This window comes from Chrysochloris asiatica, unplaced genomic scaffold, assembly GCF_000296735.1.
Source record: "Chrysochloris asiatica unplaced genomic scaffold, ChrAsi1.0 scaffold00050, whole genome shotgun sequence".
Lineage (NCBI taxonomy): Eukaryota > Metazoa > Chordata > Mammalia > Afrosoricida > Chrysochloridae > Chrysochloris > Chrysochloris asiatica.
This window is the reverse complement of record NW_006408568.1, coordinates 7,691,132-7,703,814: the sequence shown is the minus strand read 5'-3', so window position 1 is coordinate 7,703,814 and position 12,683 is coordinate 7,691,132. Positions and strand designations below refer to the sequence as shown.

Sequence of the window (12,683 nt, the reverse complement as noted above, 5' to 3'; positions counted from 1 at the left end):
TTTTATTGTGAACTGAGTGATGGTTTACATGGGAGAACATTGGTTTCACACTTATCATTTCATTGCAATGATTACAATCCCTCCGTGCCTCATCATTCAACAGCATTTGCTTCCATTTCCTCTGTTTTTGTTTTGTTTGTTTTTTATTAAAATGCAAATACTTTTAAGAGTAAGGCATGATGACTCTAGCTCCTTAGGGTGATTGTATTTCTTTCACTGAGTAACAATGCTTAGAATGCAAATATGAAACTTGTAATTAAGGAGTGAGGCGCATTAGGGACTTATAGGATCTGTTCTATTTTTCGTCCTGGGTGCAGATTACACAAATGTCTCCACTGTGGTCATTAGTATCCTTGTTAAATGGTACAGGTCTATTGCTGCACTTTTCCAGATGCATGCTATCTTTTACAGTACCATGGCTGTCGAGTTGATTCTGGTTCATAGTGAGTGACCCTATAGGACAGGGAAGAACTGGCCCCAAGGATTTCCAAGATTATCAGTCTTTATGGAAGCAGACAGCCACATCTTATTCCCAAAGAGTATATGTTGGGTTCAAACTCCCAACCTTTTGGTTAGTGGCTGAACATTGTAAGCACTGCACTACCAGGGCCCTCCTTTTAATCTACAAGGAAAAAAAATCCAAAGGTCCTATGACTTTTGGGATAATGTGACAGTACTGACAAGTCCTCCCCACCCTATCTCCCCCTCCCTGGACCTGACAGTGCACTCTCCCCAGACTGGTTGATAGCAAGTCTGTGGCCAAGGTCTTACCTCGATAGAGGGAGTCCCGAGGGTCAGGCCGCAGCATGTCGGCGGGGGGCTGCTCATCACTGGGAAGAGAGTCTGGGGAGCCACTATGGCTGGCTGCTGTCTGTGGGATGTGGCCCACATCATCCATCCTTAGGATCGTCTCATCTGGGCCCCAGGGAGGAAGGGACAGAGGGAAGCTGAGTCCTGGGGCAAATCCAGCCCAAAACCAGTCCTCCTGTCTCTCTGAGGGGGCAGGGGGAGACTCAGAAAAGGCTTCTGTATTCCAATGAGGCCAGAATGGAATGCACTCAGTCCCTCTTCCCTTTATCCCTTCCCCCAACTCCCACAACCTATAGTCTAGTTATTCTTCTCCCTATGACCCCTGCACCAAACCCATGACCAGCCCATATCATAAATTCGTGTGCACTGGAAAAAGACACCTCTTCCTCAAAATGCTTTCCTGCTATCTACTGGAGATCTGTCATTATAAATATTGCTAATCTAGTAGATGAATGGATAAACAAAATGTGGTCTATAAATACAATGAACTACTCCTCAGTCAGAAAGACAAATGAAATTTTGATACAGTTGACAACATGGATAAACCTTGAAATCTTTTCATATCCTTATATGAAATGACAAGAACAGGTAATGGTGTAGAGACCAAAGTTTATGAATGGTTACCAGGGGCAGGAGGGCAGGAGACAGGGAGAGAGACATTGTGTAGGAAGCAGCGAGTTTCTGGCATGGTGATGGGGAATTTACAATGATTATGGGTAATGGTCGAACACCATTATTAGTGTAACTGTTATCATTAAATTGGCAAAATGTGACATACATATATGTATATGTGTGTGTGTACTTTAAACAATATAATAAATGATGTTTTTAAAGTGGTATAGAGTCAATTCTGACTCATAGAGACCCTGTATAGGGTGTCAGAGGCTGTAAATCTTTTGCAGGAGCAGAAAGTCTCATTTTTCTCCTGAATATAAGAAATGTGTTGTTGTTGTGTGTCATTGAGTTGACTCCGAGATACCATTAATTAATTTAACAAATGCTTATATAGTACTTATTACATAATAACCCAGATACTGTTGAAAGATGTTATAAATATTAGTCCATTTAATCTTCATTACTATCATAAGACTTGGATACAAAAGTCATTTCTATTTTACAGATAAGGAACTATTTTACAGATGAGGATCTAAGTAACTTGCCTATGTCACATAACATGTTTACCATTTGTTGTCAAGTGGATTCTCATAGTGACCCTATGGGACAAAAGAGAACTTCCCCATAGGGTTTCCAAATCTATAATCTGTACAGGAGTCATGGTGTGGAACTACAGGATAAGCGCTGGACCACAAGGTTGGTTTGGACCAGAAGGTTAGCAGTTCAAATTCACCAGCTGCTCCTTGGAAACCCTATACAGGGTCGTTATGAGTTGGAACCGACTAGACGGCACTTAACACCAACAACAAGAACAGTCTTTACAGGAACAAATTGCTAGGTCTTTTTTCCAGCAGAGTGGCTGGTTGGTTAGCAATTGATCACTTAACCATTGCACCACCAGAGCTCCTTATTATCCACTGTTAAGTACGGCAAAGTCAAGTTTGAATCCAGTCAGTTTAGCTACAAAGTTCAGGTTTTGCTGCCTCTAAAATACACAATTTAACAATGACCACCACAAGGAGGAGGTCTCCTGGTGTGGCAGTGTAGGATAAGCACTGGACTGCTTACCACAAGGTCACTGGTTCAAACTTACCAACTGTTCCATGGAAATCCTATATAGAGTTGCTGTAAATTGGAACTGACTCTATGGCACATAACAACAAGAATGAGAAAGGAGCCCTAGTTGTGTAGTGGATTACACACTGGGCTGCTAATTGCAAGGTCAGTGGCTCAAATCCTCAGATGCTCTACATGAGAAAGATGAGGCTTTCTGCTCCTGTAAAGATTTACAGCCTTGGAAACCCTCTACAGGGTTGCTGAGTAGGAACTGAGTTGATAGCAGCATCACCATCACCACCAGGAGAAGGGTGCCCCCTAGTGTTTAAGGCAGCTCTGTCTTCCTCTCCCTCCCATGTTTGTCTTCAAGTTACCTCTTCCCATTTCTGACCAAGGCGCTGGTTTCTTGTTGTTACTCTCTACTTCCTCAGTTAATTTATCTTGAGTCCCAAACTAAGCCCTTTCTTCATAACTTCCATATAGTTATGTCTGGCCCACTTTACCTGAACTTTGCTCTTAGCCTCTCTTCTAGCTTCACATTGTTGTTGTTGTTGTTAAGTACCATCGAGTCAGTTCCAACACATAGAGCCCCTATATAGGGTTTCTAAGGAGCTTCTGGTGGGTTTGAACCACAGACCTTGTGATTAGCAGTCCAGTGCTTATCCTACAGTGCCACACTATTACATCACATCTATGGATTCCAACACATCACACTATCCCAGCAGCTCACAACCTGCCTCTCCTGCACTGATCTTATGGCCTCTTGCTCTGGTCACCAGCAACCTCCTCCCACCAACCCTGTCACCTTCTCCTGTGAACCCAGTCCTTCCTTTTCTCTCTCTACCCTGCCCTCCTTCTAAACCACAACCTCCGGGGACCCAACTGTCTCTCTTCTCTTCTCCTAACACTCACCCTTCCTTCCTCCCTTGGGTTCTAGCCTTACCTGCTCTTTCTACACTGGGACCCACATAGCCCCTCCTGCCAGAGGTCTACCAGGGATAATTTTTCAGTGGGGGTCCCCTCCATAGAAGTCTTGCTGTGGAAATCACAAGCAATGAAAAATACATTTAAAAAGCTCATTTACTGCAAATGTAAAGCAGGTGAAAAGTCTCCTCTCCTCTTGCCATGGTTTTGAAAGTACCATGGCTGCTTCATCTGAAAAGCAGGGGAGGGAACTAGACTCAACCTAAAGTGTTCAATCTAGGGTGGACTTCAAGATGTCTGGGTTTCCTTGAAACTGTATACAAAATGTTGTACATTGGTGGACAAGGACATTTTTCTCAGTCAAGGACTCAGAAAGATCCCAGCAAGTTTTTCAAGGGGTCACTGACCCCTAACTTTTAAGGATCACTGGGTGCAAGCTCCCTTATTTGGGGCCCCTTCATACTCCCTGCTCCAAGCACCTTTAGCTTTCACAGCTCCCATCCTTGGGTTCTGCCCTTGCCTGCTCTTTTTACACTGGGAACCCCATGGTCCCTTCCTGACAGAGAGGCTTGTTGTTGTTAAGTGCCATCAAATTGGTCATAAAGTGACCCTGTATAGGGTTTCTGAGGAGCGGCTGGTGATCTTGAACCACCGATCTTGCAGTTCAAACCGACTTTGCAGTCCCAGTGCATTAACCCGCAGCGCCACACCAGTAAGGCAAATTTTCAGTGACCAAATTCCCAAGGTCCATCGGAAAGCCGTATACCCACGTTGTAGGGGCCAAGCCTACTCACTTGTAAAGAGGGACAAGGAAACTGAATCAATGATGGTGAACTTGGCTCCAGGGTCATTCCGTCGCCACTGGAAGAGGAGAGAAGGTAGATGTGAAGGGTTGGAGGCAGCCGGATCTCTAACAGGATTCAAGGGACAAGAGGAAGCACTCACCGCTACTTCCACGTGATCAGTGCCTTCATCATTCTGCTTGTGCAGCACCTCAAAGTAGTACCTGTGGGAGGCTGACAGGCTGGCAGGGGAGAGAGCAGAAGCTGTCTTCTCAGGCCGTCTCCACCCCCTCCCATTGTGCCACACCACCTCCCACCTCTCTCCCACCAGCCACAGGGTACACTGACTTCCCTCACTCCCTTCTCCTTTCCACTTAGAATCCCAGGAGCTTGCACTTGGCCATCTGCATTTGAATTCCTGCTCTACCATTTACTAACAATGTGGCCTGAGTCTTCTCTTACATAAGATGAGGATAATAACAGTACTTACTTGATAGGATAACTGGGAGAATCGAATGAAACAGTAACAATTAACCCTTGAAAGTGGTTACTATCGAATAGTGCTTTCAAAACAGTAACTCACTTAATTCTTATTTATGGACAGAACACTGAAGCACAGAAATCTTGGATAATTTGCTTTAGAATGTGGTCCAGGCAGTCTTACTTCAGAGTGCATGCCGTTAAACACTCACTATTCTTCTGATGGACATATAAAGTGCTCACCACAGTGGCAGGCACAAAGCAAGTACTCTATGCATGTTACTGTGTGTGTGTGTGTGTGTGTGTGTGTGTGTGTGTGTGTGTGTGTCTTGGCCACCAGGTGGCACTGTGAAGTTGGACAAAGTCCTCACGGGCTGGGAAAGACCTTTGTAGCATCCAATTTACTAAGGGATACCGCAAGATTATCAACAGCACAGGCACACAGCATCTGGGCTGCTATAGGACTGGGATAAGGGAAATCTGTTTTTCTGTCCTTAGTATCACGAAATAGCTGTTTGACCTTAAACAAATCACACCCTTCACATATAAACTGAGGAAACATGGACCAGATGGTTCCTAAGTCAAAGACTCCATTTATCCAGAATGCCTGGGTGGGGGCACACTAAATTCCTGGAATCAGCAGGCTGGATAAGAGAGAGGTGTGCAGCTGGGTTCTCTGACCCTGATGTGACCTTGATTTAAGAATGTCTATTGGGACATTCCCTACTCACCTTACTGGCTTGGAAATCTGACTCCGAAATTTCCCAAACTCTCCAGGGGCCGTCCACTCCTTTCCAGTCTACAGGTATAGGGAGAAGGAGACGAGAGAAAAGAGGAGAAAAGGAGAAAGTGTGAAGAAGGACGTGAGGTGTTCAGTGGAAAGACAAGGATGGAAGAAGAATTAAAGCAAAAAGAGAGGATAAGAATGCCAGGTGAGAAAGCAAGCAGAAAAGAATTAAGGAGAGTGACAACTGACTCATGTGAGAAGTACCCCGAACCCTTCTTAGAAGGCCCTGAGCAATCAGTGTGAATCCTTAGCACATGCTTGGGCCAAAAGATGTATGTGGCCCAGTCCTGACCCAGAGATGAATCTTTATGAGCTCTTTTCTCAGCCTCAGACTCTGATTCCTTATTCCTCCCCATTCCTCAGTTTATCCCTCTGTACAACGGGCTAGGGCTGATAGGACACTTCTTTTTTATCCTTTCTTCTCCAAGAATCACACCAGAAATGTGAATAGTAATGAGCCTCCTGATGGAATCAGGCAAGCTACCCTTGAATGCTCTGGGACCAATGGCAGAGTCCCTGGGGCTGAGCTGACCCTACCTTGCCCACACTGGCCAGCAACTGAAGGCCTGAGACTTGGTCATCATGGCTCAGCCAGAACTCAGCGTTGTCATCGGCAGCAATGGCAAACTGGACTTTCCCTGGGCATTGGGAGAAGAGGTTTCAGATGAGAACAAGGCGGGCATTGGCATGAAGAGTGGATGACTTTTTTCATGTCTTAGTGGTTAAATTCTCTTCAGGGGGCTAGGTGCCGTGGCTTTCCCCTCTGTAGAGGTGGGGTTTCTATACCTTGGGAGTCATTGTGAAGATGGAGAAGATTTATAAAGGGAGATGATGAGTTTGTTCCAGGTTCATCAAATCCAAGAATGAATGGGACACCTGGAGGGGACTGTATGAAATGTCTCCATGACACAATTTCCACTCTATCTTTCATGACAGACTAACAGGCCAGTTAGCTAGTGTTGGCTTATTTCTCAGTGGCAGGCAGAGTTCTGAGTGTCCTACAGAATTCTGGGGCAGGAAGGAGATGGATGGGGCCTCAGGGCTGGCCTCACCATCAGTGAAGGGGTGCAGGTAGCCAAAGATGCGGAGGCCATAGTTGGTCCATTTGGGGGACAAGGCCAGCTTCCTCAGGGTTGTGCGGATCTGTGCCAAGAAATGGGGGAGGAAATTGTTATCCAAAAATGGGAAAATGAAAAGACCAGGGAGGGGAGCGAGACAGGAGGGACTAGGGACATGGCTTGGAGAGTGGGCTGCAGGCTAGCTTTTAGCTCCCCCTTGCCTCTTTGTCCAGGTGACCTGGTCCAGTGCACAGCAGCCCAATTTGAAATGGTGGCCCCGGATAAACTACACTGAAAGCCACAACAAGACTCTAAAACAGAATTGCAGTACAGGATGGCCAAGAAATGGAGGGGACCAGGGAGATGTGGGCAGAGGAAAAGAGGAACCAAAACATCTAGGAAAGAAAATGAACCAGAAAAAGAAAGATGAGGAAAACAATCAATGAGAGAGACTGGAACGGGCAGAGGGAAGGAGAAGAGACAGGTGTGGATGGAGGAGGGTCAAAGAGGCAGGCCCTGCAGGTACTCACATGGGGGTACAATGGAAAGTGGAGATTCCTCCTGAGCTGATGGATGGAACTGCCACACCAGTCTTCAAACACATGCAGATTGGCACGACCCCGAAACTGTACAGGGCAGGGAAGAGGCAAAGGAGTGAAGACATGCACCCTCAAAATGCCCCTGTGACTCTAGGTCTTGAGGAGGTTGGGTAGATAGACAGACACACATGCAGGCTGCCCCTGCTGCTTCCAGCTCCAAGTGCTTGGCTCACCGCTGCTGGTCACTATCCTCTCCTGCCCCACCCCCAGGCCTGGGAAACCCTGCTTATTTTAGAAGTAGGCATTGATGTTCACCTGGTGACTTGCCCTGGACACACAAATGCACGGAAGGCGAGGTGTGTGCTCTCCAGGAGAGGGAGGTAATATCCATAACAGAATGGCAAGGATCACAGAGGGAACTGAGAGGAGCCAAACTGGGGCTTCAGCTAGGGATTAGCTCTCTTCCCCACTCCCTGAGGCCCAATAGGAGGAAAGTGTCACAGTTGTCTGCTGGTGAAACCTTATCTACTGTGGTCTTCATGCTTGGGCTCCCTAGGCTGGGAAGCAGCTGGGATAACCCTACAGGAGGAATTTGCACACACACACCCCCATCTGGCTGCCCCGGAGTCCTGATGTGGTGCTGTGGGTTAAGGTGCCAGACTGCAAAGCCATTTAAACTGTAAGGTTGGTAGTTCAAGCTTACCAGCAGCTCCTCGGAAACCCTATACAGGGTTGCTATAGGTTGGAAGCGACTCAACGGCACTTAATAACAACAACAACAACATTTGGCTGTTCTAGCAGAGCCGGCTTCCCCATCAAGGCCTCCATTTTGCCCTCTTACAATCTCCCAGCTGGCCTTCCAGTCAGCCCTAAGTCTGAGACCGCAGAGAAGTATCTTCTCTCCTCCCTATGCTGTGGAGTTGGTGGGGCCTGGAGCCGAAGAACCCTTTTAGAAGAAAGGGTGAAGGCCAGTACTCTTGAGTGGAGGGGCTGGGGCTTGAGAGCAGAGGGGAAGTGTGGTGATATTTTCCCAATTTACTCTGACAAAGAGTTTCAGATGACTCCTTCTCAGCTCTTTCCCCCTCCTTCTCCCCTAGAGTTTAATCTCCAGATTGTGGGAGGTGGGGCCTCAGTTGATTCTGTACAAGCAGGCCCTGCCCTGCCCTGCCCTGCCCTGTCCACTGTGGGCCATCAGTTATTAAAGTCAGAGATGACCTGAAGAAAAGTCCACAGAACTAGAAGGGATACCCACATTGGAAACCCAGATAGAAGGAACTTTAGCAAGGTTTTTAGCAAGAGATGAGGTGGGGTAAGGGAAGGTGGTGGGAAGGGAAAATTCAACAGGAATTCCAGAGATCTGAGGTGTGGCTGGTGGGGTGGGCAGTGCCCAGGCTCTGGGAAACACCACTGCACCACTGCATCCAGAAAAGACACAGGAGAGTCTGTCACTCCTGACATTTCAGCAACTTGGCACCTCCTGGGCACAGTGGCCGGGTCAATACGAGGAATGTGGATCTTTGGGAAGCAGCCATTGCTCTGGGAAGATGAGTGGGGGGCTGGCATGGGTGGGAGAGGGAATGTGGGCTGGGTGGTGGGGGCTTAGTTAAGGCTTCATGGAGGGAAAGAATGAGGATATTGTGCTGCTTCTGGGGAAATTCCTTCAGTCCATTTTACAAGATTTCATTCTCTGCCCCCTCCCTGGGAGAGAGACTTAAGGGCAGTGTGCTCAGCTCCTACATACTTGCCAAGGTCCATGGGGGAGAGCATGCTACCAGAGTGGTTTGTTGTGTTCTGCCAGGAGGCCAAAGGCTACAGGGGCCTTGGAGGGAGGGAGAGAAGTAGAGAGACAAACGCCAGGCTGGCCACCTTTTACCTCCCTCCCATGGACTCTCTTGCTTTAGCAATGTAAGCGGAGGTGATACAGGGACCAGGCAGCATGAGACAGGGTGTGCAGGAAAAGATTGCTCATCTCCTGTGGGCTCTAGTTACCCAGCACTGAGCTAGTCTTCAGACCAGGCTCCACCCATCCACAGGATGTAGGCGGGGTCTCTGAGACTCGTGGACACCATCATCCTCTCCAGGCAATGACTGGGGACATTACTAGGGTTTATATTGTTCCAAGATTTGGGTCACTTTGCATCTGGCAAGGATACAGGACTCTGGCACATCAGCCTGGCCTCTGCCCACTCTCTCCATTGTCCAGCAGGGACTAAAACCAGGCAAGGGCATTTATTATGCTCACGGCCAAAGATGGAATTCCTGTTAAGAGTGGTGGGTGGAGGTATACCCTGGAGTCAGTTCTGACTCATAGCGACCCTGTATAGGGTTTCCGAGGCTGTAAATCTTTATGGGAGCAGAAAGCCTCATCTTTCTCCTATGGAATGGCTGGTAGTTTCAAACTGCTGACCTTGAGGTTAGCAGCCCAACTCCTAACCACTATGCTACTAGAACTCCTTCCTGTAAAGAGTAGTGCAGAAGATATCTGCAGGAAATCTCTCATTTTAGAGATGAGGATACTGAGACTTGTTGTTGTTGTTGTTGTCAGGTGCCATCGAGTCGGAACCGACTCATAGCGACTCCATGCACAGCAGAACGAAACAATGTTCGATCCTGGGCCAACCTCACCACCGCTGCCACCCCCGAGTCCATCAATGATGCCACCTGGCCGATCCATCTCGTTGGAGGTCTTCCTCTTTTTCTCTGACCCTCCACCCTACCCAGCATGACATCCTTCTCCAACGATTGCTTCCTCCGGACTACATGTCCAAAGTAGGAGAGACGAAGCTTAGCCATCCTGGCCTCCAAGGAGCACTCTGGCTGCACTTCTTCCAAAACAGATCTATTGGTTCTTTTGGCAGTCCATGGCACCCTCAGTATTCTCCTCCAACACCACAACTCAAAGGCATCAATTCTTCTACGATCCTCTTTATTCACTGTCCAGCTTTCGCATCCATATGAGGCTATTGAAAACACAATGGCCTGGGTCAGGCGCACCCTAGTCCTCAAGCTGACATCTCTGCTCTTCAATACTTTAAAAAGTTCCTGTGCAGCAGATTTGCCCAGTGCAATACGTCGTCTGATCTCTTGACTGCTACTTCCGCGAGTGTTGATAGTTGATCCAAGAAGAATGAAGTCCTTGACAACTTCAATCCTTTCTCCATTGATAAGAATGTTGTTTATTGGTCCAGTGGTGAGGATTTTTGTTTTCCTGACATTGAGATGCAATCCATATCGAAGGCTGTGCTCTTTAATCTTCATAAGTAAATATTTCAAGTCCTCTTCACTTTCAGCGATCAAGGTTGTATCATCTGCATATCGCAGGTTGTTAATGAGTCTTCCTCCAATCCTGATGCCACGTTTTTCTTCATAGAACCCAGCTTCTCGTATTATTTGCTCAGCATACAGGTTCAACAAGTATGGTGAAAGAATACAACCCTGTCTCACACCTTTCGCAATTTTAAAACTTTCAGTGTTCCCATGTTCTGTTCGAACAACTGCTTCTTGGTCTAGGTACAGATTTCTTAGAAGTACAATTAAGTGTTCTGGAATACTCATACTTCTCAATGTTGTCCATAGCTTGTCATGATCCACACAATCAAAAGCCTTTGCGTAGTCAATAAAGCACAGGTAAACATCCTTCTGATATTCTCTGCTTTCAGCCAAGATCCATCGGACATCAGCAATGATATCTCTCATTCCACGGCCTCTTCTGAATCCAGCTTGAACCTCTGGAAGTTCTCTGTCAATGTATGACTGTAGCCGTTTCTGTATTACCTTGAGCAAAACTTTGCTTGCTTGAGATATCAAAGAGATTGTCCGATGATACTAGGAGAAGTTAACTCTCTCCCCAAGGACACACAGCAATTAGCCCTGAGGATGTGAAGAAGTATATGTGAGTAGAGATGGAGGGCAAGGCCAGGCCAGTGAGTCCTCACCCAGGAATGTCCACTCTTCCACCCCTACCGACATGACCTCTTACAGGCTACCAATGGAGCCTCCTAACTGGATCTTAGCTTCTCCCCTGCCAACAGGTCCTTTCCACTGCCTCCAGAATGGACTTTCTAAAACACTGAAGCCTTCAGAACAAAATCTCACCCTGACACACAAAGCCTTCTATGAGGGATCTACCTTTCCAGACCTACTTCACACCATGCCCCATCACATACCTACACTCCACGACTCAACAAATTCCCTGTCAGCAAAAAAATGTCATGCTCTTTCCTTCACTTCTCCATGCCTTTACAAATATGACTTCCTGGTTAGAAGGCCCATTCTTTTCTTCCCCACATGGAAAATTCTTGCTCATCCTTCATAGAGCTTCTCAAATATCTTCTCTCTGAGGCCTTCTCCAGCTACCCCATGAAAAGTTTACAGTTCCCTCCCTTGTGTTCCCTGGGTATCTTAATGTGAATGAACATTGGTCTCCTGACCCATGCACCTTCATTCATTCTATAAACATTGCGTGTCTGCTGTGTGCCAATCCTATGGTTGCCACTGAGCAATTAAAGATAAAAGAGACTTGGTCTTTAAACGAGATGACTAAGTAAACTGGTGTCACCTGTTAGTGGTGAGCTCTCCCTCCAAGTGCAGTCTGGAGTCCACCACAGCATGTAAGCACTCACTGACCCTCCACTACAACATTGCTGCTGTTCCATCAGATTAAGACTCCCAAGATCAGCACACCTGGCTGGTGGTTCAACTCAACTGATAGGGAAGCACCATTCTGGAGGAGAAGCACAGAAGTTGGGACCACATGACCTCAACTTAGCAGGCCAGTCATATCGCAGGTTCTTATTCAAACCTTCTTGATCTACTCTTGGTTCCATGTTTAACTCATTCTATGAAGGAATTCCCGCTTAAGGTCAGGGAGCGCCAGACTTGATGAAAGTAAGGAGTATCTCTGGAGTTTGAGGAAAGGGCCAGAGGCTTATCAGATGAAATCCTAATGGATGAAATGATCCCCATCCTAGTGAATAGCTTGTAAATGAATCGCCAAAGACATTCCAGCAAGGTGACCAAAGTGTTTAGAATCGAAGATAAGCTACAAGGATGAGGATTTGGGGCTCTGAAGAAAGGAAAGCCTGATCCACACAAAAAGTCAGGCAAACATATTCATAACAGCATTACTAATAATCACCAAAAGGTAGATACAATCTAAATGTCTACCAGCGGATGAGTGCATAACATGGAGCTCTGGTAGCGTAGTGGTTGCGAATTGGGCTGTGAACCACAAGGTCAGCAGTTCGAAACTACCAGCTGCTCAGCGGGAGAAAGATGAGGCTTTCTGCTCCCGTAAAGATTTACAGCCTCAGAAACCCTGTTCAGGGTCGCTATGGGTTGGAACCGACTCAACGGCACTTAACAACAACAATACCCGTACAATGGAATGATATACAGCAATAAAAAGGAATCAAGTGCCATTACATGCTAAAATATGGATGAACCTCAAAAACGTTGTTGTTGTTGTTGTTGTTAGGTGCCATCAAGTCGGTACCGACTCATAGTGACCTTATGCACAGCTGAACGAAACACTGCCCGATCCTGGGCCAACCTCATTATTGTTGCCACACTTGAGCTCACTGATGCTGCCACTTGGCCAATCCATCTCATTGGGGGTCTTCCTCTTTTTCTC

At 46.9% G+C, this 12,683-nt stretch overlaps 1 protein-coding gene across 1 annotated transcript in view; it reads right to left on the bottom strand.

The window, feature by feature from the left end:
- The window catches only part of B4GALNT3 (beta-1,4-N-acetyl-galactosaminyl transferase 3), a 157,496-nt gene that overhangs the window by 11,683 nt on the left and 133,130 nt on the right, over positions 1–12,683 (bottom strand). Inside the window, exons 4-10 of the mRNA XM_006862705.1 lie at positions 7,043–7,138; positions 6,507–6,597; positions 5,992–6,092; positions 5,399–5,466; positions 4,351–4,429; positions 4,200–4,266; positions 772–915 (exon numbers count right to left, since the gene is read on the bottom strand). Coding sequence (XP_006862767.1) covers positions 772–915; positions 4,200–4,266; positions 4,351–4,429; positions 5,399–5,466; positions 5,992–6,092; positions 6,507–6,597; positions 7,043–7,138 — 646 coding nt within the window. The remainder of the gene's footprint in view (positions 1–771; positions 916–4,199; positions 4,267–4,350; positions 4,430–5,398; positions 5,467–5,991; positions 6,093–6,506; positions 6,598–7,042; positions 7,139–12,683) is intronic.